This window comes from Asterias rubens, chromosome 3 (assembly GCF_902459465.1).
Source record: "Asterias rubens chromosome 3, eAstRub1.3, whole genome shotgun sequence".
Lineage (NCBI taxonomy): Eukaryota > Metazoa > Echinodermata > Asteroidea > Forcipulatida > Asteriidae > Asterias > Asterias rubens.
Genome location: NC_047064.1, coordinates 5,727,308 through 5,750,041, shown reverse-complemented (window position 1 = coordinate 5,750,041; position 22,734 = coordinate 5,727,308). Strand labels below are relative to the sequence as shown.

The window sequence follows — 22,734 nt, the reverse complement described above, 5'->3', positions numbered from 1 at the left end:
ACTAGACCGTATCGAATAACACCTTTGTTGCTATTAAAGTGACCATAATGTGAGGCAGGACGTATGCGCATCTCAACGCGTACATCAAAATCCTGTATTGCCACAAAACACTATAAATGTTGGATGTTAAACCTTGCATAATGATTGTCTAGAATTGCACAATTTCATAAAAGGTTAGTTTTCTTCTTTAATCCAGACATTGAGAACTTATACTTCCAAGTATTCCAGATTGTTGCAGTATTCAATGCAAAAAAAACATGTGTTTAGAATAATATATGAAGTTTGTGCAAATTGTTTTGAGAAATACATCCCATACACATTTTGACAGCCAAATTGGTTGACCACAAGACAAAAATACCCTTTATTTTTACATCTAGGTAGAACAGAAACAATTTGCTTACTTATATGCATTTACATTAATTAATATATAATTTTGTTCTCAACGAAGTCATTTAAAGCGTGTTATGTCTTATTTTAAAATAGTCCCCACCTAAAAAATGTCTGAAAAAAGTAAAAATTCTGACAAACCCCAAGTTTACCAACCATTTTAACAACTTTAGCGGCTCATGTGGTCAAGCATTTAAGTTCTGCAGGAAAGGGTTGAACCTTTTGATTAATTAAGGTCAGCCTTTCTCTACATAGCAAATGTTAAAAAATGTTTATTGTTTGTAAGTGAAACACACTCTTAGGAGAGGGTACACCTCAACATGCTTCTTGTAAATCTATGCCTTATATCCTAGGCCACTTGATTCAATGAAGGTGTAAGGTAGAGACATTCCCCCCCTCTCTTTCAATCTCTTACATGTACATGTACATTGTATACCTCAAGTTTTGTTTCATGTTGACCACAAGATGCTTGTGGGGTACTAAAACATCAACAGCAAGATCTTGCACTTTAAAGTGTGTTTTGCATTTTATATGAACATAAAAAAAAGTGGAAGACTAAAATGCCCTTTTTCCCTAAACCAGTTTATAAGCCCCTGCTCTTTCTGGCAATGTCAAACACAATCCTGGTTTGCTGGCAAATTCAAGACACCTGTGGTTCAAGAAACTGAAATACATAGTATGCGTTCATTAAGTTACCAGACATTGTTTGACAATAATGTTATTTTTGTTTTCAGACAACGCTCACAATGGCTATGATACATGTAGGAACTTGCATGGTTTTAGAATCAATACAGCCGTCGATTTCACAAAGAGTTACATGTACGACTCGTCTTATCTCGAGTTAGGACAAGTAACTCGTCCTAACTTAGGATTAATCTTAAGGTCTGCATGCTACAGTGCAGGGTTGGGACTCGTCCTAAGTCCTATGATTAGTCTTAAGTTAGGAAGAGTTTTGTGAAATCGACGGCTGCTTCTATAAATCAACTTCCCTTCAGAGGACAAATGTGTGTGAAAGTTTATCATACCATACAAGTCACATTGAATTTCAAGACAATACACAAACAGTCAAAGATGGAAGACACTGACTGCCACTTAATAAGATTTGAAGTATTTGAACTATTATCACGTGCTTCAGATTTTTCCGTTACCTTGGAAGTGTGTGCTCAAAACAGGCATCCTTTACAACACGGCTGCTTTTACAGGCGTCTTCTATAGTCCAATGCAACCTCCATCTTGTATCATCCACACTGCCTCAACATTCTCTGAGCTGCTGTTAATCCAGTGGGGAGTCGTGCACAAATCCTCACTATGCTTACAATAATCCCAACTACAGTGAGATCAAATAATCCGGATTGCGTGCACTGATGATAGCTGACATTGAGATCGTGGCATGCCCAGCAATCATACTTCATGATTATCGCAACATGGTTATATTAAAAAAATTGTCTGTCTGAAGTAAAAAAAAAAGGCACAAACAAAAACGAGACACAAAACGCAGAAAGTTTCCCAGAAGAACAGCAATGGAACAGATCTATTCATCGGGCTCTGCAAAAGGGACAAATAATAAGATAAAGAAGATATATTTAGCAGTCAGGTATAAATCAAGGATTTGGGTACTTTTTGTAACACACAATACAATGTCCACAGACTGACATTAAACTTACACCGCTTGAAGATAATGATAGTAGAAACATACCTTAAAATAGTAGTTGCTGAGGTGCTGTAGTTTTTTGAGAAATGAGTAAAACAATGTCATGAAAATACGTTTTAAGATGCTAAAATGATTTTCGTCTCATGATCACTGAGACGAAAATTATTTTCATGACACTGTTTTACTCATTTCTCAAAAACTACAGCACCTCAGCAAGTAATATTTTCAGGGAAGCTTTCTACTATCATTACATGTATCTTCAAACTTCATGGAAATCTGTTGACATTGTGTATTTTGTCCTACAAAAAGTACATAGACCCTTTAATCCTCGAGTCTGAGATAAAAACCGACTCATCAGTCTTGAATACGGGTCAAACTCTTAAGTCATTTGGGGTGCACCATCTATAGTTCAGGTTTGTTATGCTACATTTTTTTAAAGGGCATGACACCAAGGCATTTTCTTCTTGGTACAGGGGCACCCTACATGTATGAGCAAATTGTAAGTTTCTACTGGAGCAATTCAAGGGCACCAAGGCAATGACCAGGGGGCATGAAGGCAATCGCCTTCAAGGCCTTTTCCATCACGTCCGATTGGCAATCTTCAATATTGGCAGCTGAATCTGCAGATCGAGTAAAACTGTGCACAATCTGCAGATTTGCACTCTGTTAGTATGACAGCTCAAAAGCTGATGATTCAATAAAATCATGCACAATCTGCACATTGTGCAAATCTGGAGAATGTGCTCAACGACAACACAAGCGCGCTGCATTGTGGATATTTGTCACTGGACGGTGGGCACCGTTTACACACACTGTGGATCATGAATAATTAGCCTCAAATCCTGAATTTATTTTTTTGTTTTCCATTTTTTTCTCCAAAAAGTTAAGGGTCACGGCATAAAGTTAGGGTCGTCGAGTTACAGAAATAATTTGTTTTTGTCCAAAGCCAAATTGAGGACTGAGGGGAAAACCTTGAAAACAGTCACGGCCCCCTTGTAGGATGAGAACCCATACACATTATTACTTTTTAACACAGGGAACAAGACATAGCCAGAAGTATCAAGGTCCAAGTCTTTACAAGAAGTTGTTTTTTATTTAGGCCCAAATGTTTTTATTTTTAGGAGTGTCTAAGGAACTAATGTGACATCAATTGTTAATACTGCAACATGGAAGTTCGGAGGAAAAAAGACAACCTTCTCTTTTCCAATTTCTAGCTTCCTGGCGGAAACACCGAGTTCATACGTGGCCGACCTAGCATTAGGGCATGCAGCCAGGACGTGGGAAACCCTTTTTGTAGTCAATCAGGAAATGCCTATTAATACAGTAGGCAGCCTCTGGCTATTGTACATAGCTCATGTACATGTAGGTAAACAAGTGACGACGCGTGTGTGAATCTTCAGTTCATCCTCGGGGGAGGAATTTTCATTTTCCAGTCATCAGTCCCGTCTGATTTTCTCGCCCACGATATTTGAGCGACCTTTTGTACATTAGGCTTTCAAATAATTAGTAAGCAGCATTTTATCTTCCCACTCATTTCACTCGGACTTCTCCCCATTGCTATATACATATATCTTTGACAATCTTTCTCTGTTCTCATGTGTGGAGGTTTTTTCCTTCTCACTTATCATTTAAGAAAAATTCCCTAGGGTCGGGGAAAAAATCCACAATGGTCTTATTGCAATTAGGCCATGACAGCTTTGTATTCCCTTACAATTTTTTTTATGCAGCCCTGCACACCAGTGACACCACCCTTGTCATTATATCTGGGTTTTTTTCTTTCAGGATTTCCATTCTCAACAAAAGGTGCAGAGGGGTTAAACAACACAAAGAAATTTCAATTTAGGCTCAAACTGAATACAATTCAAACAATTGAACTAGATCTAACTTGATCGCTGGTCTACTGAACAAAAGGTGTGGAGGTGATCTTCAGCAACACCCCCTTGAAAGAAATTTCAATCATGGGTTCAAAACCAGGCCTCAAAATGAATACAATTCAAAACAATTACATTAAACTTGATTACTGGTGGACAGGAGGTGTTCAACGACACAAAGAAATTCAATTCATCTTATTTCATTTCCTCTTGTTGTGAAGCCAAGGACTCTAAGAAGTCGAACTTAAATGTATTATCACTGTACTGTCTAAGAACCCAAGGAGAGAAGACAGGGAAGGAAGTTTAAAGGCAGTGGACATTATTGGTAATAACTCAAAATAATTATTGGCATAAAACCTTACTTGGTAACGAGTAATGGGGAGAGGTTGATGGTATAAAACATTGTGAGAAACGGCTCCCTCTGAAGTAACATAGTTTTCGAGAAAGAAGTAATTTTCCACGAATTTGATTTTGAGACCTCAGATTTAGAATTTGAGGTCTCGAAATCAAGCATCTGAAAGCACACAACTTCGTGTGACAAGGGTGTTTTTTCTTTCGTAGTTCTCTCGCAACTCCGACAACTAATCAAGCACAAAGTTTCACAGGTTTGTTATTTTATGCATACATTGAGATACACCAAGTGAGAAGACTGGTCTTTGACAATTGCCAATAGTGTCCAGTGTCTTTTAATTTCAGAGGTGGGAGAAAAAAACCAAGAGAAGTATTTCAATGAAAACCCACGCAGTAAGGTTGGGACTGAAATCCCATCCACAGAGTGCCCCAGCGTGATTCAAACTCGAGTTCTAGAGGTGGAAGTGGAAGGCGAGAAGAGATAACACCACCAGGCCTTATAACTTCACGGAGGAAATAAAGACGATTGTCCCCTGGTCATATTGCCTTTTGCTTGGTGCCCTTGAAATGCTCCAGAGTAGAAATGTCTTCATAGAGTGCCCTTTTACCAAGGAGAAAATTCCTTGGTGCCCTTGCCCTTTCAAAAAACGAAGCATACAGGCCTGAGTGGGTAAACTAATTATCCGAGAATAGTATCAATATCATTGATTTTTTTTTGTCTTTCTTTTTTTAAGTTTAATGGTCTCTTACCTGGTACTCTTTTAATTTCCATTGTATCTCTTTGGAACTCTCTTTGTCCACTTTCACTGTATCCACCTTTGGATTGCATCTGCACCTGGATAGAATTTAAATGCTGCAGAAAAGAGAATATAAGATATTTATGTAAGATATGACAAAACACTAAATCAACAGGGAACTTTTTTTATTGGTTTTGACTAATTATAACTGCTCTCCCTGGGCCACCCCCAGGGTACGTGTACATTCAATACAACACACAAGAATATACAGTTTAAAAGCAGTTTAAAAGCAGCTAACAATTACCTACAACTGTACAAGAACAGGTATAATCTTTAGAAGTACATAATAATCAGCCCCAGGAGTTAAATAGATCTGTCATGCAAGTTGTTATCCCATGTGCATTGGGCAAAACCAATTTTGCTCAGAAAGATAGGCCCTACATGTACAATAGGTTATTTTTGAAAAACAAAAAGAAGAAGCTAAAAGCTAAACAGACAACAAAAGAATTCAAAGAAAGCAGAACATAAAATGTTAAATTTTGACCATGAGTGACATTCAAGTCTTACATAAAACAAAATAATAATAATACTTTGTCATGTAGACTTCCCACTGCTCCAACCCCACAGAAATTGACCATCTTTATCAAGTTTGAAGAGTAGGCCTAATTAAATTCCTAAATAAAACGTACACAAAAACAACAATAGGAAGCCTTTTGTTCAAAATTTCATTATAAACAGCAGTGAATTTCATTTTCTTTCCATTCACTCAGCAATAAACAAATTGTTGGTGCCATTTTTACTAAATGGCAGTTAAGTTAGAGAATGCATAGTTGACTAATTGTACACCCTCACATTACAAAGTCTCGGTCAGCAAATTGTGTTTCCCCGTACATGTGGAAAAACTTATTGTCTCCTTAAAAAAAGTATAAAGTGTTTGTCTTTTAAGTTGATTTATTGGTGTCTGTAATTAAATGGTGGTAAATTTAGAATTTAGAAGTTTTTGAAAAGTGATAAAATTCACTTTGTACAGTACACGTACATGTATAACCTCGCATTAAGTCATTGTTGTGCCGACTTTGTTTTCCCATGCATCTCAAAAACTTTTTGTTCGTTTAAATAAAGAGTACACAGTGTTTCTTTTTTACATTGCTTTATCATTGTCTTCAAAAGAACGACTGCGGTACGACTAAGTCCACACAACGACTTCAAGTCCACACAGGTAAGTAATGAGTCTGAATATAACTTAGAGAGCACTCTTCCCTCCTTGCTCTAACATGTCTAAGGCAAAAAAAAAGCAAAAAAAAAGCAAAAAAAAAACATGCTTTGTGCCCTCCCTTTTTGAAACAAAGGAAGGAGGCATTTTTTTTTTTTACAAAATGGTAGGGCCTAGCAGGACACTTTTGTTCCGTAAAAAAAAATTCATTTAGCGGGGTCGCTAAACATGTTTTGATTTTTAATTTGGCCTTACTTACTGTCTTTTAAGACAGCCTTTTCTTTCTCCAAGCTGGAATGCTTGTTAAAGCCATTCGACACTTTCGGTAAACAGTTTGTCCAAGGGGGGGGGGGGGGGGGGTCCAAGGCCCACACTTCGTGTATCACAACTTATATATAAAATAACAAACCTGTAAAAATTTAGGCTCAATCGGTCATCGGAGTCGGGAAAAACAATGGGAAAACCCGTCCTTGTTTCCACACGTTTCGCCGTGTCATGACATGTTGTTAAAATAAATCCGTAATTTTCGATATCTAGAATTTATATTGTTTAAATTTTTCCCGGAATAATATTTCGGGAGAAGCCTTTCACCACTACCTTCTGTTAACACTGTAAGTTATTTGTAAATCTGTGAATTTAAAAAAAAAAAATTCTGTACCGAATGTGTCCAATGGCTTTAAGCTCAGTTCATACTTCCTGTAAATGCAATACCAATTTTCACATCAACCATAAATTGCAAAAGCCGAGCGGTGCTAGACTAAAACACTCGCAGCAAAAACAGCCTAGTGACGTCAGGAAGTAGGCCTTCAAGTATGAACCAAGCATTTGTGGGAATCTGGTTTGAGTAATGACGCTTTCTTTTAATTGTCAAGTGGAGTTGGTGGTTTTTTCTTGCAGGAGCCACAACACCCTTGAAGGATGAGTCATAATTGCTCATCAATTATGAAGTATTATATTTACCCTTAATGTACATGTATTCCTTGTACATGTTGAACTGTACATTGTACATCATTGTTTTGGAAGAGTTAATAAGCACCTCCTAAAGTTGTGTGCCATCTTGTTAAAGGGCAGTTGTTTATTTTTTAAGGGGCAGTTAGTTAGATTTCCCCCATGCGACTCATCACTTAGAACTTCACACATGTGGAAGGACATGACTGTGTGGAAGTTTGAGCGTTGAGTTGCAAATGGCAATGCCAGATTGAAATGACAGGGTTGAGATTCATTATTAACGAAAAAGTCTGAAACTTGGACACAAATTCAAAGGTATGTTGAAATGATGCCATTTCTACCTTTCGGTAACCCCTGGGGTTATAGATTCCGAGGAGCTTTTGGAAACAGTAACAAATTTTGTCTGATTTTCTCGACCAGGCCGACATAAAAAGTCTGAATTCAACCAAAAGTCTGAACAATCTCATCCCTGAATGGACAAAAATGCACCCCGATCAAGACAGCGCATACCGTAATGGTGCTGATATTCCATCTTCTAGATAAGCAGTTATTGCACCAGACAATATTCATATCAGACACGAAAAAGGCTTGATGATGATTTTGATTTAAACAATTATGATACCAAAAATGTCAAAATAAGTTTTGGCTGCGCTTAGAACGTTTTCGATAGTGGTATAAACCCAAATACACATTGATACTTGCGGACTGCAAACATTATATTTTCAGTACTCTGGCATGAAATTTAAACTGTTTTTCAGTTGTTAACAAGGCTTTACTCTTAGGAGTGTGGGACTAGCGTTGTAGTTGCAACTATTGATAGCTCAGTTGACTCGCGACTACTGTTTTTCAACTTATCAGTTAAAGTAGTGCCGCCACAACTACTACAAAAAATAGTTGCGACTACCTGCTTGGTGAACACATTGTGTCACTCACGACTATTTAAAAACAACATAATTTACAGTGACACAATCCTTCAATCCTCCCAACATGAATTCTACTATATCATGTATATTCTGCCTGCGTAAAATATTTTAACACAATGCATCTTGGAAATTAAAACTCGTTCACGACTAGTGTCAAAGTGTTATGAAGCTATTATGAAGCGCGAGTAGTGAAGTAGTACATTGTACTAGTTACTATTGACTTCTTTACCAATCGTTGATGAATCTCTAATTATTGACTTACATTATTTTGTTCTTGTTGTTCTTGTTGTGGTGACATGTCGCCTGACCCTATGTGACCTGTGTGCATGAAATTTGTTGGAAGGCCTATCATTGTCCGGTCTATTCTCCGCCTTTTCTGTAATGTCCAAACAAATGAGATAAAGAGATAAAATAAACACAGAAAATTCACCAAGCACCAAATGGCATGAAAAGTAAAAAAAAAAAAACTAAGCTCTAACTAACTCCAAAACTACTAAGTTTTCCATACCAATACACGCATAAAAGTTTTAATAATAATTAAAAAACAAAATTAGTTATTGAATCATACAGTGTAGGCCTATTTTCAAAAACAAAATTAATCAGGAACATTCCTGCCTGAAACAAAATAAAGAAGAAAATTTGATTGATTTGAAATGGGTTAATTAAAACAAAGACCATCACAGCAAAAGGCTGAATTGCAGTCAAATTACAAAGAGATGAAATATACAAAATAGAATAAAGGCCTATAAAACACCAACCTTACAATACAAACAATACCAAAAAAATAAAAAAAATGATTAAAAACTGTAGTGGTCAAAGAAGGTTCAGACCAAAACAGCCTACAAATTCAGACACATAAATCTCAGTTATACACGTCATACAAGTCATAATGAAAAATAATCTCAGTTGAACATAGGCCTAAATCAACAAAAACTAAATTATCAACTTGGAACCTTTAAAGAAATTAATGAACATTTACAACATGAGTATGTTGTCCTACCATGGAGCAATGGTCACACTTAAGACGAACAATAGACCAAAGTGTCAAAAAAAATACCAAAAAACAAACAAACAAACAGTATAGTTACATTGTATATTCAATGGTCAATTATAACCATTGGTCAAATTCAACTCTAACATCAATGATACTTTGTCATGCCAATTTCCCCATCGCCCCCAAAATGCTCTTGAGAATTAACCACCTTTGATTTGATTATCAACTTTAAAGAATAACTGAATATTATCTAAAAAGAAAATGTTACACAACAAGAAAGAATGGGAGGCAAAGTTTATTTGTGACCTGGACCAGCAGTGAATTTTCAACTTAACTTCAATCGCTCTGCATTTCAGCAACAACACATCGTTCATGCCAATGTAATACAATTGTAATCAGTCAAACTAAAAAATGTACAGAAAGCATAAAATGGCAGAAAAATTAGAAAATGTAAAGTTAATTTGTGACCAACAGTAAATTTCAACCTCACTTCAGCAACACACTGTTTATCATGCCAAAGTCAAATTTAAAAAAGCACAGAAAGCATATTATATAATTGAACTTTCAATTGTGACCAGTGGTAAACTTCACCTCGTAGTATACACCCTCGCATGTAGGGGCTCCTGTAAAAAAAGCAATACACAGAACAATGGAGAAACAAACATGAAACGCCACAGCAACAACAGCCATCTACACCACCAGGAACAAAAGCAGAGATAAAAGGCAAAACAAAATAGGCAGTTATTAGAAACAAAAACAAATCAATGAGTCCATAAATTTCAGTACATAGAAGTGAAAGAAGTCAAGGTGGGCTCATTACGCAATCTCTCAGCAGGTAAACCGTTCTACAAAAAGCAACCTTTGTAGGAAATTTCTTCTTTTTTCCTTTCTCAGTCCTTACTTTAGGCATAGAGCAAGGAAAGGTACCCTCTGCAAAGAGAAACTCACTAGTCTTTTAAGTCCCTTTCAAACGAGAGCCATGTAGCAAGAGTCCGTCGCTAAATTTTGGCATGGTTATAAAATCTTACAAAATGTTGCTTGTGTGAAGGACAACAATTTGTGTACTGTCAAAGGCAGTCTTTTGTAAAATCTTGACAAACAATTGCTTCACTTTACAACCACGCTTGTTAAATTGCTGTCGTGTGAATAGCACTTCATACTCACAGGGGGAGGTTGGTCTGTTGTACAGCAACTGAAGCAGATGAGTAGGTCACTCATTCTCCTTGAGGAATTGCCCGTTTCTCTGTCTCCCTCTCTAGGCGGCATCAATGCACGTCTTCTAAGATGGCTCCGGTCAGTGTCAAAGACTGGTGGTACGATTGTTTAGGTTCTTGCATGTACTACCCTATGATAGCACTACCAGTGTAGTGGTAGTATCCCTTGGCTAAATGGAAACGATGCTGCATCATTCGGGAAAAAACAAAAACATACAAGAGTTTAAAATAACAATCATGAGGAAATGATTTATAACTACCAGAGTCTAAGAATTTATTTTGTTTTTTAGTCACTCCAAACACAAAGATAAAGAAAACAGTGCACAGACGAGTGACTGTTTGCATACTTTTAGCATGTGTACCGGTAATAGTCCTGAAGCTACGCTGTCATTGCTGCGTAATACAGTACACCACAAAACAACACACTTAAGTGGTTGCGCCACAATCAGCAAAATACTGCAGACGAGTGACTGTTTGCCTACTTTTAGCATGTGTACCTGTAACAGTCCTGAATCTATATATATACAACATTACGTTATACAGTATACCACAGAACAACACACTTACATACATGTAAGTGGTGCGTCACAATCAGCAAATAGCCATGATGCAAAAGTTTGAACCTGCATTGATGTGCTGGAAGTCGCAGGTTCAAGTTTCCTTAGTAAGAGGTCAATTTTTCTTTGTTCAACCCAAAGTTTAACTCAAATTACCCCGTGATCAGGTTCACTTGTGTTTTCTTACCTGTGTTTGCATTTTTTTTTTTAGTACTTTCAAAACAATTAGAATGTTTGGAAAGTTCAGGAAAGAAGTTTTTTTGTAGGAAAGTATTTTCTGGATGATGTTTTGATTCTAGAATCTAGATTGGATAGTAGATTGATTCATACTGTACATGTGAATGTCAGACAACTCATCTGTCGGACAACTCAATGGTTCAGACAACTCGGCGGTCAGCTGCACGCAAATGGAACACGAATGTGAAAACCACCGCAATCCATTGTCTTGTCTTGGCCATCTGTTGAATTGTCGATGGGTCGTCTCAACCGTCGCAACTCGACTCGAGTTGTCGGAACCATTGAGTTGTCCAACGGGCGAGTTGTTGGAACATTTACATTTTACATTGATAACTCGGCAGAATCTTTATTCTAATAAGTGTATAAAAAGGCTGACATTGCAATGGTAAAAAATATATAAAGCCTTATGTTTATGGCTACATGGCTATGCCTACATATAGGGTTGTTCTAAAACCCCCTCGACCCACGACCCCCTCGACCATCGACTTTTGCGCGATCTTTTTTTGTGTACACCGAAATTGCCACAGTTCACAACCTCAGCCAATTTTGTATGCTGACATCGACTACCATGGCTCGCACATCACAACACAGCGTACGAGACACGTAGTATGCACGAAGCAAACTTCGCATGATTGGCTGCCGAGATCGGGCCTGTGGCAATTGTGATGTACAAATAAAAAACCGCGGTATTTCCACGTGTATCTCTTGGCCGATCCGAGATTATTATCCCAACTGGGAACCTGCGTGTACCGCCCGAGTACGATTATGGCCAATTCATTACGTGATGATCAGGCGGACCCATTTCCGGCCGATCGCTCTCGTCCTGTGTACTATTCCTCCATGGTACTACTAGTTGCTCTAAGTGGAGCTCAAGGTTGTAGACCCGACCGACCGAATGGCCAAACGGACGTGTTTGGGGTCCCCAATCGGTGTGCACTTGTCGTGCGGAAGCGGAGAGTAAATTCTCCCAATTCTGTGTGGCTGATGCAGATAAATATAACCGCAGTCTCAGACTTGAAGTCAAGCCTAGTCGTGGAAGGAAGTTGCGTCGCGGATCACACACTGAATTCTAAATCGGGGACTTAATTCTTACTCGGCCGTAAAGCGACATTTTATGAATTCGGAATTTGGACATTCTTCGAACACGGGGCGGACGTCGGAGAGTCGTGGGTCGTGGGGGTCGAGGGGGTTTTAGAACAACCCCTACATATATGGTAAAAATAACATTAAAATAATATCGCGTAAAAAATGGCGAAACCACTTTTTCAATCGATATGAAATAAATAATCATAATGGGAGTTCCAAGTTCACCGTAAGTTGGGAGCCAAAACGGAAAATAGTTAGGTTATAGTAGAGAATGGTGACCGTTTCTGACTGAGAAAGTACCACGAAAATAGTGGAAAACCACCCTGGCATGCGTTTTTACAGCTACAGCATTTAACAATACATTGATTGTTTTAAATTGCTTTTTTTTTACGTTGATTTTCCCATTTACATGATTGACAAACTATTGTAAACTAAACAACACTTCCGGTTATAACTTATAAATCTGTCGTTAAAAAAAGTACAGACAGAGGAAACAACTTACCCGAATACACAAAAACGAAACCTTCCGTTCGAGCCTGTCCCTGAAGCTTTACAGAACTCTTTCGGTTGTTATTATTATTGATTGAGAATTGAATTTGTACGAAAATTCGCACTTCCGTATTCTATCTCAGCATGATGACCGTGAATTTCTAGTGTGCCGACATTCAACAGTAGACACTTTACACGCACTTGGTAGCCAGACGGAACGCCGAACGCTAAACTTAACCTACCGAGGCAGATACCAGACCACCTTCGCTGGTGTTCTGTAGTGTGACTATGATTTACTATGTCAAGAGCGTGCGGGGCCAGTACGATAATTGATTGGTGCAATTGGGCGTGGTTAGTTTCAGATGGACATGGTGATGACCAAAGATAGAAGCCGTCTATCTTTGGTATTGACTCAAATTGTTTGTTTGTTTGTTTGTTTGTTTGTTGTTTAGATGATTACGGGGCAGGATCGCCAGACAGGCAGTCCGAAAACTAATTACATGTAATGTGTAGTCTCTCAACTCAAACTGATCGCGACTATCATCAGGTGGGCTGCCGAAACTTTCTCACAATAGCTAAATATAGCCTGGAACCCTCTGGAACCTTCCGTCAGCAACAAAGATGTTCACAATCGACTCTTTTTGAAATTAGTTTCCCTAACGCGTGTACCAGTTCAATGCAATACATACAAAAAAATATACACAAAGTTGGCAAAACGTTGCTCCTGTCTGTTCTTCAGAATAGCCTGTTTTTATGACATCGCCTGTGTTATCGGTTAGCAATCCAGCATTGCGATCTCTGATTGCCTAATATTCGGATGTTTCAATAGAGGGCGTTATCAGTTGTAGCCATGACTTAAAGTGTACAAAAGGGTTCCCCTGTCACACCGGCCACGCAGTTTCAAAAACGCCGGCTTGACCCATTTGCTTCACTATTCAAAAGCAGCTGGAGGTACAGACAAAAAGTCTTGAACTAAATCAAAGTTTTTTTTCACAACTATAGTTCAGATGCCCCCCCCCCCAAAAAAAAAGAAGAAGATTAAAAAGAAAAATTGCAAAATTGTTGGCATGTATATGCAGTTCGCAAAAAAACCCATCCCCAAATGTACCAAAACAAACCGGCTGCCATTTTTCGCTTGGGCCTCCTTTCAAAATCCCAATACAACTAGGATAAATTTTAAAGCCTAAATTTATCAAGTCTGCTCAAAAAGTCCTCCTCAGTAAGTTTGTATGAATGTCTTGGCTATAGTAGTGCACCACAGAGTAGTGAGAGAGCTATTATCGGCAACTTGCCATTATGGCCTGTAAGAATCCACGATTGTGTGAAGTATTGAACAAATATTTGAGTCTGGAGTTGAGTGCATTTTACGAGGCGAAGCCAAGTGAAATGGAAGAGCCATAGTGTCACCGCCAAGTTATCATATAATATTGCACGAACGAAGTGCATTCATTGCTTTCAATAACTAAATCACAGATAGGCCTGGCGTGGGATTGAGCTTTGCTCTTACTGGCTACAAAGCTTTTACCATTGTTATAATGAAACATGCTATAAAAGACGTAGGCCATAGTGTTTGATACAAAAATAAGATATGTTCACATTTCCTCATCAACATCGCACAGTTAAGCATGGGTGTCGAAATCTCTCTGCAAGTGATACAGACTTGTGCTGGCATCGTAGGAGTAGTTGGAAATACATTGGTTTGTGTAGTCATTAATCGCGTAAAGCCAATGCATACTCTGACCAATAGCTTGATCTTCAACCAGGCAGTTATCGATCTACTGGGTTCACTCTTAACCCTGGTAACTGCTAATGTCGGGGTTCCTCATCCGCTCTCGGGCTGGAGTGGTGAGCTGTATTGCCGAGTATGGGAGTCCAAATTCTTCATCTGGGCTTTCTTCGCATCTTCGACCTTCAGCCTCACTGCTCTAACTCTGGAGAGATACTTTGCTATTGTATTTCCATTTTTATACAAGAGATGGTTTAGTAAAACAATGGTTGCTCTGATCATCACGGCAGTGTGGGTTTTAGGATGCGTCAGTTCGATCTACAACTTAACGTACATAGTTTTCGACGGTCACGATTCGTGTGTTTCGGTGACTCACGAGAACTCCACGGTTGTAGGCACCATGTTGTTTTTGTTCGAGTACGCCATTCCACTTGGTGTAATGCTGTATGCATACCTTCACATTACTATCGTGTTGAAGAGAAGTGTTCGTCGCATTGGAGGGGAGGGTAACGTTGGAACCACCGTCCATCACCAGCAGGAAGCCGCCGCCGGTGGCGGCCAGGCAGCCTCTCTCGTCCGTGCTCGCAAGAACATCTTCAAGACGCTCTTCGTAGTATTCTGCTGCTTCGCGATATGCTGGACACCAAACAAGATTATTTTCTTCATGTTTAACTTTGGCTGGCCGCTGGACTTCAACGGGGCTCTGTATGCGATATCCGTGGCACTGGTAGTCTCCAACTCAGCGATCAACCCCATCATTTACGCCATCAAGTACCGTCAGTTTAGGCGGGGTTTTTGTATTATGGTGGGTCGCGCACGCCTCTCAGATAACTGTGACGTGTTTTTAAATACCACCGGCTGATTTCCTTTTCACTAAATGAGAAACAGTTTGATGATGAAGGCACATTAAATCCATTTTGGTCACTCTCTTTTTAAATTGTTTTATTTGTGCCCACAAACTTTAAACAAATGTTGGGTGGACCTTTTCTTCTTTTGACAATTTTGTTTGGGGGGGGATCCGCCCGCCCTCTCGGGCCCTTCATGACAAAACAGCACAACTCGAAAAAGTACCATTTTATTTGCAAAGCAAGTACAAAATAACCTGTTTTGCCATAAATGGGATGAAGGTGTAAAAAAGGCCGAAATAGGACACATGTTGTATTCACATCCCAACATTGTAGGCCCCTATGCCTTTGAAACTTTGAAATAGAAAACGCCCCAGGTTACCCAGAATTTATCTCATTTATTACAATAAGAAACAAACGTTTTTCGATTTAGATTATTTTGCCATGGAAGGACCGCTCTAGTTACGGGCCTGCTCGCGTTACATACTCGACACTCCACGGTTACTTGGACGTGGTGTCAAGTACTCGAAGTCAAAAGACAATTGTCGGAATTCTGTGGTGTTAATGGAGATTGATGAGGTCGCTAGTCAATGGTTAGATGATTCAAGCCGGCCCGGTTCATCCGTCCTCCGAATGCTAATTCGATACGAAAATAAGACGTTACAAATTCGCAACGAACATATACTCCTGAGAAACACTTCACTTGCTTCAAAAACAGGCCCGTGACGTCAGAAATCGCCATGCATTAACATTCGCAGGCTTTAAAGACACTGGATACTTTTTGTATTTGTCAAAGACTAGTCTTTTCACTAGGTGTATATCAACCTAATGCGTGACAACTCTGTGAAAATTTGAGCTCAATCGTGGTCGTCAAAGTTGCGAGATAATCATGAAAAAAAAAAACCACCCTTGCCTCACGAAGTTGTGTGCTTTCATATTGCTTGATTTCGAGACCTCAAAATCTAATCTTGAGGTCTTGAAATCAAATTCGTGGAAAATTACTTCTTTCTCGAAAACTATACATTTGAAATGAAATTTTCAAAGACTAGTTTCATGGTTTATACAACTTTAGAATTGAATCAAACAGATGGGTTCCAATTTCCAAACGAACACAATCCCTTAACATTCCCATAACTCCACGTGCATACACGACCATGTGAACAAGTGTGGATGAACAAAACCATCAAACACCGCTTTTTTTCTTTTTTCTTTTTTATTTCCTACACACACATAATCCTTTAATTTAAACCTAAAGGGGAGTTGATTACGCAGTTCAATAGACAACTGCAACTGGCTGATGAAATTAGAGTAATTGGTGAAGCAACATAAACAGATACATGTTTGGTCATCTTTTTTTTTTTTTTTCAGGACAAAAGTGCACGGAAGAAAAACAAAATATTATAAAACTAGCTGATTGAAACTGCCAACCACAAAAGGGAATCAATGCAAAACAATGTTGAAGCCATGAAGTTTCAACCCTAGCAGAGAGTCTTTTTAAATGCTTACATTAAACACAATACAAACGGGTATAAATAGCGGCCTACTGGTAAACTGGTACACTCTGAAAACTAATGAGTTGAATCCAACACTTGCATGAGTTCGGTGAGTTACTACACTTTGAAAGTGTTGAATCCAACATTTTTTATATGATAAATTCAGTCAACAATTTAAGTGCCAGTTTAACGTTTTGAAAACTGATCAAACAATTCCAAGGAATATTTTTGAGAAATGTTAAAATAACACTTAAATTGTTGAATTAACCCTTTTTGCGTTGGATAACAAAATTAAAATGTTGGATTTACAAACAAAACGCTGGATCCAACGCTTTCAAAGTGTAGTCACTCACCGAACTCATGCAAGTGTTGAGTTAAACTCTTTAGTTTTTTGATACGAACGAGGTTAGTGTATGTAATGAATGAGTACTCAGAAACGAATGGCATCATAAAGGGTATACATGACACAGTGCATGTAAAAGTGATTATGTTCTGTCAGCTTAGGCATAAACTACAATTTGTCGATAGATAGTGATGTACATTCTACTATTTTATTGTTAAAACCAATATTTGTAAACAATGTATTTTTTTCCCTCGTGAAATATAAATTCCTTTGCAACTATTTTGTTTTCCACAACACTATATCCTGTAATCACAGAACCAAATTAACGTGTATAAATAAACAATGCCGGGTGAACATACTTTTGTTTCCTCCTCGATCTATCGCCCTTTACATAATTGCGTCATTCCCTTTAACGATATGTCGTTTCCTGGAATTATTATATTTTGTTTCCCCGCAACCATGTTGTTCCCCCGCAAGTATATTTCGTTCAAGCGAAAACTTATTCCGTGCTTATCGAGAGAAGACAAAAAAATGTATTCTGAGAGAACTACTTCATAATACTTCTTTCCGAGGGGAACGACATCAACAATTAGCTGGTATGTGTTTGATATGAAAACTGATTGTTCTGATCTTAGGATAGGAAACTATTAATATATTAATTTTGGTTGTACCCATGTACACCGATGTGTGTTAACACTGTATAGGCCGATACGCCTTTCTTAATATGTATGCATGAGGTACATCACAATGCTAACTCAAAAACGAGGCGATGGGCGCACCCACTGCAAGTGATGGGGAACGTGCGCCCATAGCCTCATGTTGGGTAAGAATGATGACGTCATGCATAAGCATTTAGAGGGACGTACACTCAGTACTTCCCCGAGCTCTGCGAAGAAAAAATCATAAACAAAATCATTGTCGACTATAATAATACTATAAGCAGTGTCCTCGCAACTATAATACACACAACCGAGATTGCCCGGTAGCTAGAGTCAGTTCGAATCCCTGGTGTAAGTTTCCCTCTATAAAAATAAACTATTGTAAGGAATCTTTTCTGAATTCACTTGATAATCAAGTAGTATTTCATTGGCGCTCTTCATCAAAATAATACCAACGCCAAGAAGAATATTTGACGGCCCGTTCTGTGGCCGAGGATGCACCAGACCTCTACAATTTATAACGCATTATTTACTTCTGTTCGATGAAAGATCAACAAACAGTTCAGTGAATATGCTTTTCTTCGTCCTCTATGAGCCACAATCCTTTGAAGCTCAAGACCATTTTAATCATAGCTTTTCCCGGTCGTTTAAAAAAATAAACCGGCCAATTATGAATTTCATATAAAATTGAAAGCTCCACATCACAAAACAGTAATTCAGTTTCACTATATTATTGTGTGAGCAGTCGCTCTTTTGCTTCAAACTACACACAGAAAAAAACATTTTTATTGAACAGTTCACAAGCACAGCTTACAAATTCGCAGCAGCTATTTTGCAAAAGTCTGTAGTTTCCCCCATCTCTCTGCTATATTGATTGGCATTTTTTAACGGCTAATAAAATAACACCTTAAAATAATTGAATAATATAGGTTTTCTCGGTCAAATTCAACAAATGAGCAGCCAATTTCATTTTCATGCGTTCGAATTAAAGCTGTTTTGCCTCTCCAGTTGCTACTGCGTTTCAAATTCAGAATTCGGCCACTCAATTTCTTTTTGAGTCGAGTCAAATTCCTTTAGCACTCTGTTCATTTTAGCGAACCGTCGTTTTTTATCGTGACACACACGCCCCAAGAAGCGTCTGCGAATTTGAATGCTGCTTTGATGAATTGTTAAATTGAATGATTATTTTGTTAAATCAAATGACGCAACATTACGTTGGACTAATCATAAAACGAAATCGAATGACCCTTTCAATAGCATTCGATTTCGCGCGAAATAGAATAGCTTGGTGGTTAAATTGGTTGCTAATTTGCTAAAATCGATCGAGAAAACCTATGTTACAGACTAAAACTTCACATGCATCAAAGTAAATGAATTTCTAACGGCGAATAAAACCAGGCTGATAAATATTGAACAAAGCTAGATAAATTCACATGCATCAAAATAAATGTCTTTATTATTATTACTATTAAAGACACTGGACACTTTTGGTTGCTTTCAAAGACCAGTCTTCTCATGGTGTATATCAACATTTGCATAAAATAACGAGCCTGTGAAAATTGAGCTCAATTGGTCGTCGAAGTTGCGAGATAATAATGAAAGAAAAAACACCCATGTCACACGAAGTTATGTGCTTTCAGATGCTTGATTTCGGAACCTCAAAATCTAATTCCGAGGTCTCGAAATCAAATTCGTGGAAAATAACTTCTTTTCGAAAACTACGGTACTTCAGAGGGAACCGTTTTTCACAGCAATCTTTTACATGTATACTACTAACAGCTTCCCATTACTAAATTTAGTTACAAAGTAAGGTTTTATGCTATTAATTATTTTGACTATTGTATACCAATAGTGTCCACTGCCTTTAATGCCCAAGGTATCTGGCTCCTAAAACGGAGCAAGTAAGATTGATCTTGTGATGACGTCAGATGAATAGGGACATGGAGAGTATTTTCGAAACAATTGACCGTTGGCTTCGACACCGCCTTCTTGAACCCAATGCAGAAAGCGTATGTGATTTCAAATTGCCGGCAGAGAAAAAGCCACGTTTTAAAGGCAAGTATACTTTTTTGTTTGTTTAACCGTTCGATTGTTTTAATCCGGTGTAGATGCATACAATCAAACTAGCATGTGAATTTTCATTTCAAAGGTTGGTCGCGTTTTTAAGATATTACCGAAAAACCAGAGAGAATATTATGTCCCCGCAGGAAGAAGAATCCACAGGGCGCGTTCGATAAGCGTCCCTTGGTCAACCCCGCAGTGCTCACTCGGGGGAGCCCCTTACAAGAGCTAATCGAACGACCACATTTGCCCTCTTGTGGTGACGGCATGCACCCCAGGTCACCCCAAGTGACCCTGTCCACAAGAATGACACTGGGGGCTGACCCGGGTGAGCCCCGTCAAAGTTATTCGAACGTACCGGAGCAGACCGGGGTCGACACAGGGAAGCTAAACGAACGCACCCTTAATCTGAGAAGCTTTAATGCAGTAACGTTTCTCAGATGTTATTTTTGGGGCATGAACAACTGCTATCTTTTTCATAAGACACTGCTTCGAAGTGAAATGTTTCTCGAAAGCTGCTGTAGGCTTCTCACAAAATGTTGTTATTTTGCCATTTGAAACCTGTTCGCCCTTATAAAAAGCACCGGACACAAAATGTCAACGACCAGTATTCTCACTTGTGTTATCCAAACATTATGCACACGTATACACACCTGTGAAAATTTGGTGCATCGAAATTGAAAGAAAAACACCCTCGTTGCGTTACTTTGTGTGCTTTCAGATTGCAAAAGGATTCGATTGAAGTTTTTTGTCTTTGTATTTGGTGGCTTATTAAGGTATTTACCCATGCTAGCTGATCTCATAGGCTGGAGTCCGTTGGAGTCCGTTGGAGTCCGTTGGAATACAAGCAGGTACAGACTGAACTGATAGTCAGACCTTGACTCGTAGCTGGCTGGATTCGGACTCCCGCACAGAAGGGCTACACGAGGCTGCCCTGCCAGCGGTCACGCCCTAATGGTTTATTACATAACTGTTCTCACGTTACATTCAAAACATTTTTTTTTTTGCAAGTCGCCAGACACACAAAGCCTATAGGTCATTTAAAGATGTGGGCTACACTTTTAATATTTAGACGAGAAATTATCTCTTTCTCAAAAACGGCATTAGAGGAAGCCATTTCTCACAATGTTCTTTTACTTTAATGAACAGCTCTGCAATGCCCGTTACCAAGTAAGTTTTTCTAACAATTATTTTGAGTAATTACAATTAGTGTTCAGTGCCTTTAAGAACAATTCCCTTTATTTTCGGCTCATTGCATTTGTGCATAATCGCTCCAGAGTTTTTGTGATACGACGTTAAATAGAAATTAAAGTGCAGCTTTTCCAATTTCTTGCCACGGTGCTGTCCCTTTTCTTCAGTCACTTCCACTTCCTCCGACCAAGCAGCCAGAATGTTTTCTGCATTCCTTTCCCCTGTAGGATAACAAATGAACAATAGTTCCAAAATTCCAAAAAACACTGCTCAAACAAGTGATGTGATGATGGTTTTCTGTCACATACATTACAATGTGAGACTTAGGAACGCTAGGTGGCAGCAGAGTTAACCAGGTTATTCATAAACTTCTGAGCATGCGCACATTTCCGAGAACAATGGATTTACCTTATCAGTTTTCTGCCACCTTTTGTCACAGGAAGTATCCCATTCTATTAGCTTGAACATTCGATTAATTTTAAAGGAGGTCTGAAGTATTGACCAAGTTCACTGTGTAGTGAGCGAAGGCATCATAAATGTAATAATGCACGTTTCAGCCTCATCAATTGTCCAGTCTTTGATAACAAGTGAACATTACATAATAATTGTTTAGGTCGCGTAATTTTTTTGCAAGTTTAATTTTAATCTCTAGCCTTTTTCGAAACCACGGCTTCGGCTTTGGATTCGGCTTCAGGCTCCGCCATCTCGTCTGAAACCCGGGCGCGTATAATACTAGGCAAAGCACGCGCACTTGTCAAAACAACCGCGGGGGCCAAGCTAGCCTGCGCCGAATCCAAAGCCAAATCCAGCCGTTTCGAAAAGGGCCTCTGTAAACTTGTGTGTTTTGTGTCTTTCTGGAAGCACAAACCCCTTTTAGCTTCATGTAGGGACGAGGCGAGACTATAACCACTGAATTTCTTCTCGAGTTTTCGGCGTATAAAAAGCAAAACACTGTTACATTTTTTTCATAAAAGACCTTGGATGGAGCACTAATTGAGTTGACAACAATAAAACATTAAAACGAGCGGATTTAGCATTTCTTTTTATCAGTTATTCGTTTGAATTGCACTAACTCTACAAAATATACACAGAGAGTAAGGCCGTGTCCGAAACGACGACTTCGGCTACAGCTACGGCTAGATCGCGCGCGTCTGCCTATTCTTCAACACTCGTAGACGCGCTGATCTAGCCGTAGCTGTAGCCGAAGTCGTCGTTTCGGACACGGCCTAATGTTGGCGTACCTTCATCTCTACTTCCCCTCGTTCCTGAATGATGAACTCCTTGAAAGAGTCTAGGATCACTTCGGTAGTGTGGCTGATGTGGATCTTCAGAGCTGTTGGAGACGATGAATGAAATTGATATAATAAAATTTTAATAATGTATTGATTTACACATTGCGCCTCCATAAAATGTACACTTTCAAGCCCTAAAAGGATTTGGGTATTTTTTTTGAACACAAAACGTAATGTCTACAAATTTACATTAAACTAACTCAGTTTGAAGATAATAATGATCGAAAGCTTCCCTTAAAATGTTACTTGCTGAGGCGCTGTAGTTTTGAGAAATGAGTAAAGCAATGCCACGAAAATAATTTTCGTCTCAGTCGTCAGTGAGACAAAAATTATTCAAGCATGTAAAAACGTATTAACCAGTTATGGTATGTTGTGGTAAAGGTAAAATACCATAACTGGTTAATACGTTTTTACATGCTAAAACTGAGACTAAAATTATTTTTGTACTCATTTCTTAAAAACCACC

At 38.6% G+C, this 22,734-nt stretch overlaps 3 protein-coding genes across 3 annotated transcripts in view; 1 reads left to right on the top strand and 2 right to left on the bottom strand.

Moving 5' to 3' along the window:
- Positions 1 to 1,283: 1,283 nt before the first annotated feature.
- On the bottom strand, positions 1,284 to 13,146 carry LOC117287885 (CDC42 small effector protein 2-like). The gene is made up of 5 exons (XM_033768482.1): positions 12,672 to 13,146; positions 10,240 to 10,475; positions 8,344 to 8,457; positions 5,011 to 5,113; positions 1,284 to 1,932 (listed from the first exon to the last, which is right to left on the bottom strand). Exons 2-5 carry the CDS (start codon positions 10,339 to 10,341, stop codon positions 1,919 to 1,921), a joined length of 333 nt encoding a protein of 110 aa, XP_033624373.1. The 5' UTR covers positions 10,342 to 10,475; positions 12,672 to 13,146; the 3' UTR covers positions 1,284 to 1,918.
- A 1,137-nt stretch (positions 13,147 to 14,283) lies between these two features.
- On the top strand, positions 14,284 to 15,246 carry LOC117288000 (neuromedin-U receptor 2-like). Its single transcript, XM_033768666.1, has one exon. It carries the CDS (start codon positions 14,284 to 14,286, stop codon positions 15,244 to 15,246), a length of 963 nt encoding a protein of 320 aa, XP_033624557.1.
- Positions 15,247 to 20,738: 5,492 nt separating this feature from the next.
- Positions 20,739 to 22,734, bottom strand: part of LOC117287999 (atrial natriuretic peptide receptor 1-like) — a 34,920-nt gene continuing 32,924 nt past the window's right edge. The window contains exons 21-22 of the mRNA XM_033768665.1: positions 22,218 to 22,309; positions 20,739 to 21,197 (exon numbers count right to left, since the gene is read on the bottom strand). Coding sequence (XP_033624556.1) covers positions 21,144 to 21,197; positions 22,218 to 22,309 — 146 coding nt within the window. The 3' untranslated portion in view covers positions 20,739 to 21,143. The remainder of the gene's footprint in view (positions 21,198 to 22,217; positions 22,310 to 22,734) is intronic.

Bases quoted from the DNA above. Each gene is read 5' to 3' on its own strand.
- LOC117288000 (XM_033768666.1), top strand. From the start codon at position 14,284: ATGGGTGTCGAAATCTCTCTGCAAGTGATACAGACTTGTGCTGGCATC.
- LOC117287885 (XM_033768482.1), bottom strand. From the start codon at position 10,341: ATGCCGCCTAGAGAGGGAGACAGAGAAACGGGCAATTCCTCAAGGAGA. The intron at 8,458-10,239 runs GTGAGTATGAAG...TGGACATTACAG, and splicing joins CAACAGACCAACCTCCCCCT to AAAAGGCGGAGAATAGACCG. The intron at 5,114-8,343 runs GTAAGTCAATAA...TCTTTTCTGCAG, and splicing joins AACAACAAGAACAAAATAAT to CATTTAAATTCTATCCAGGT.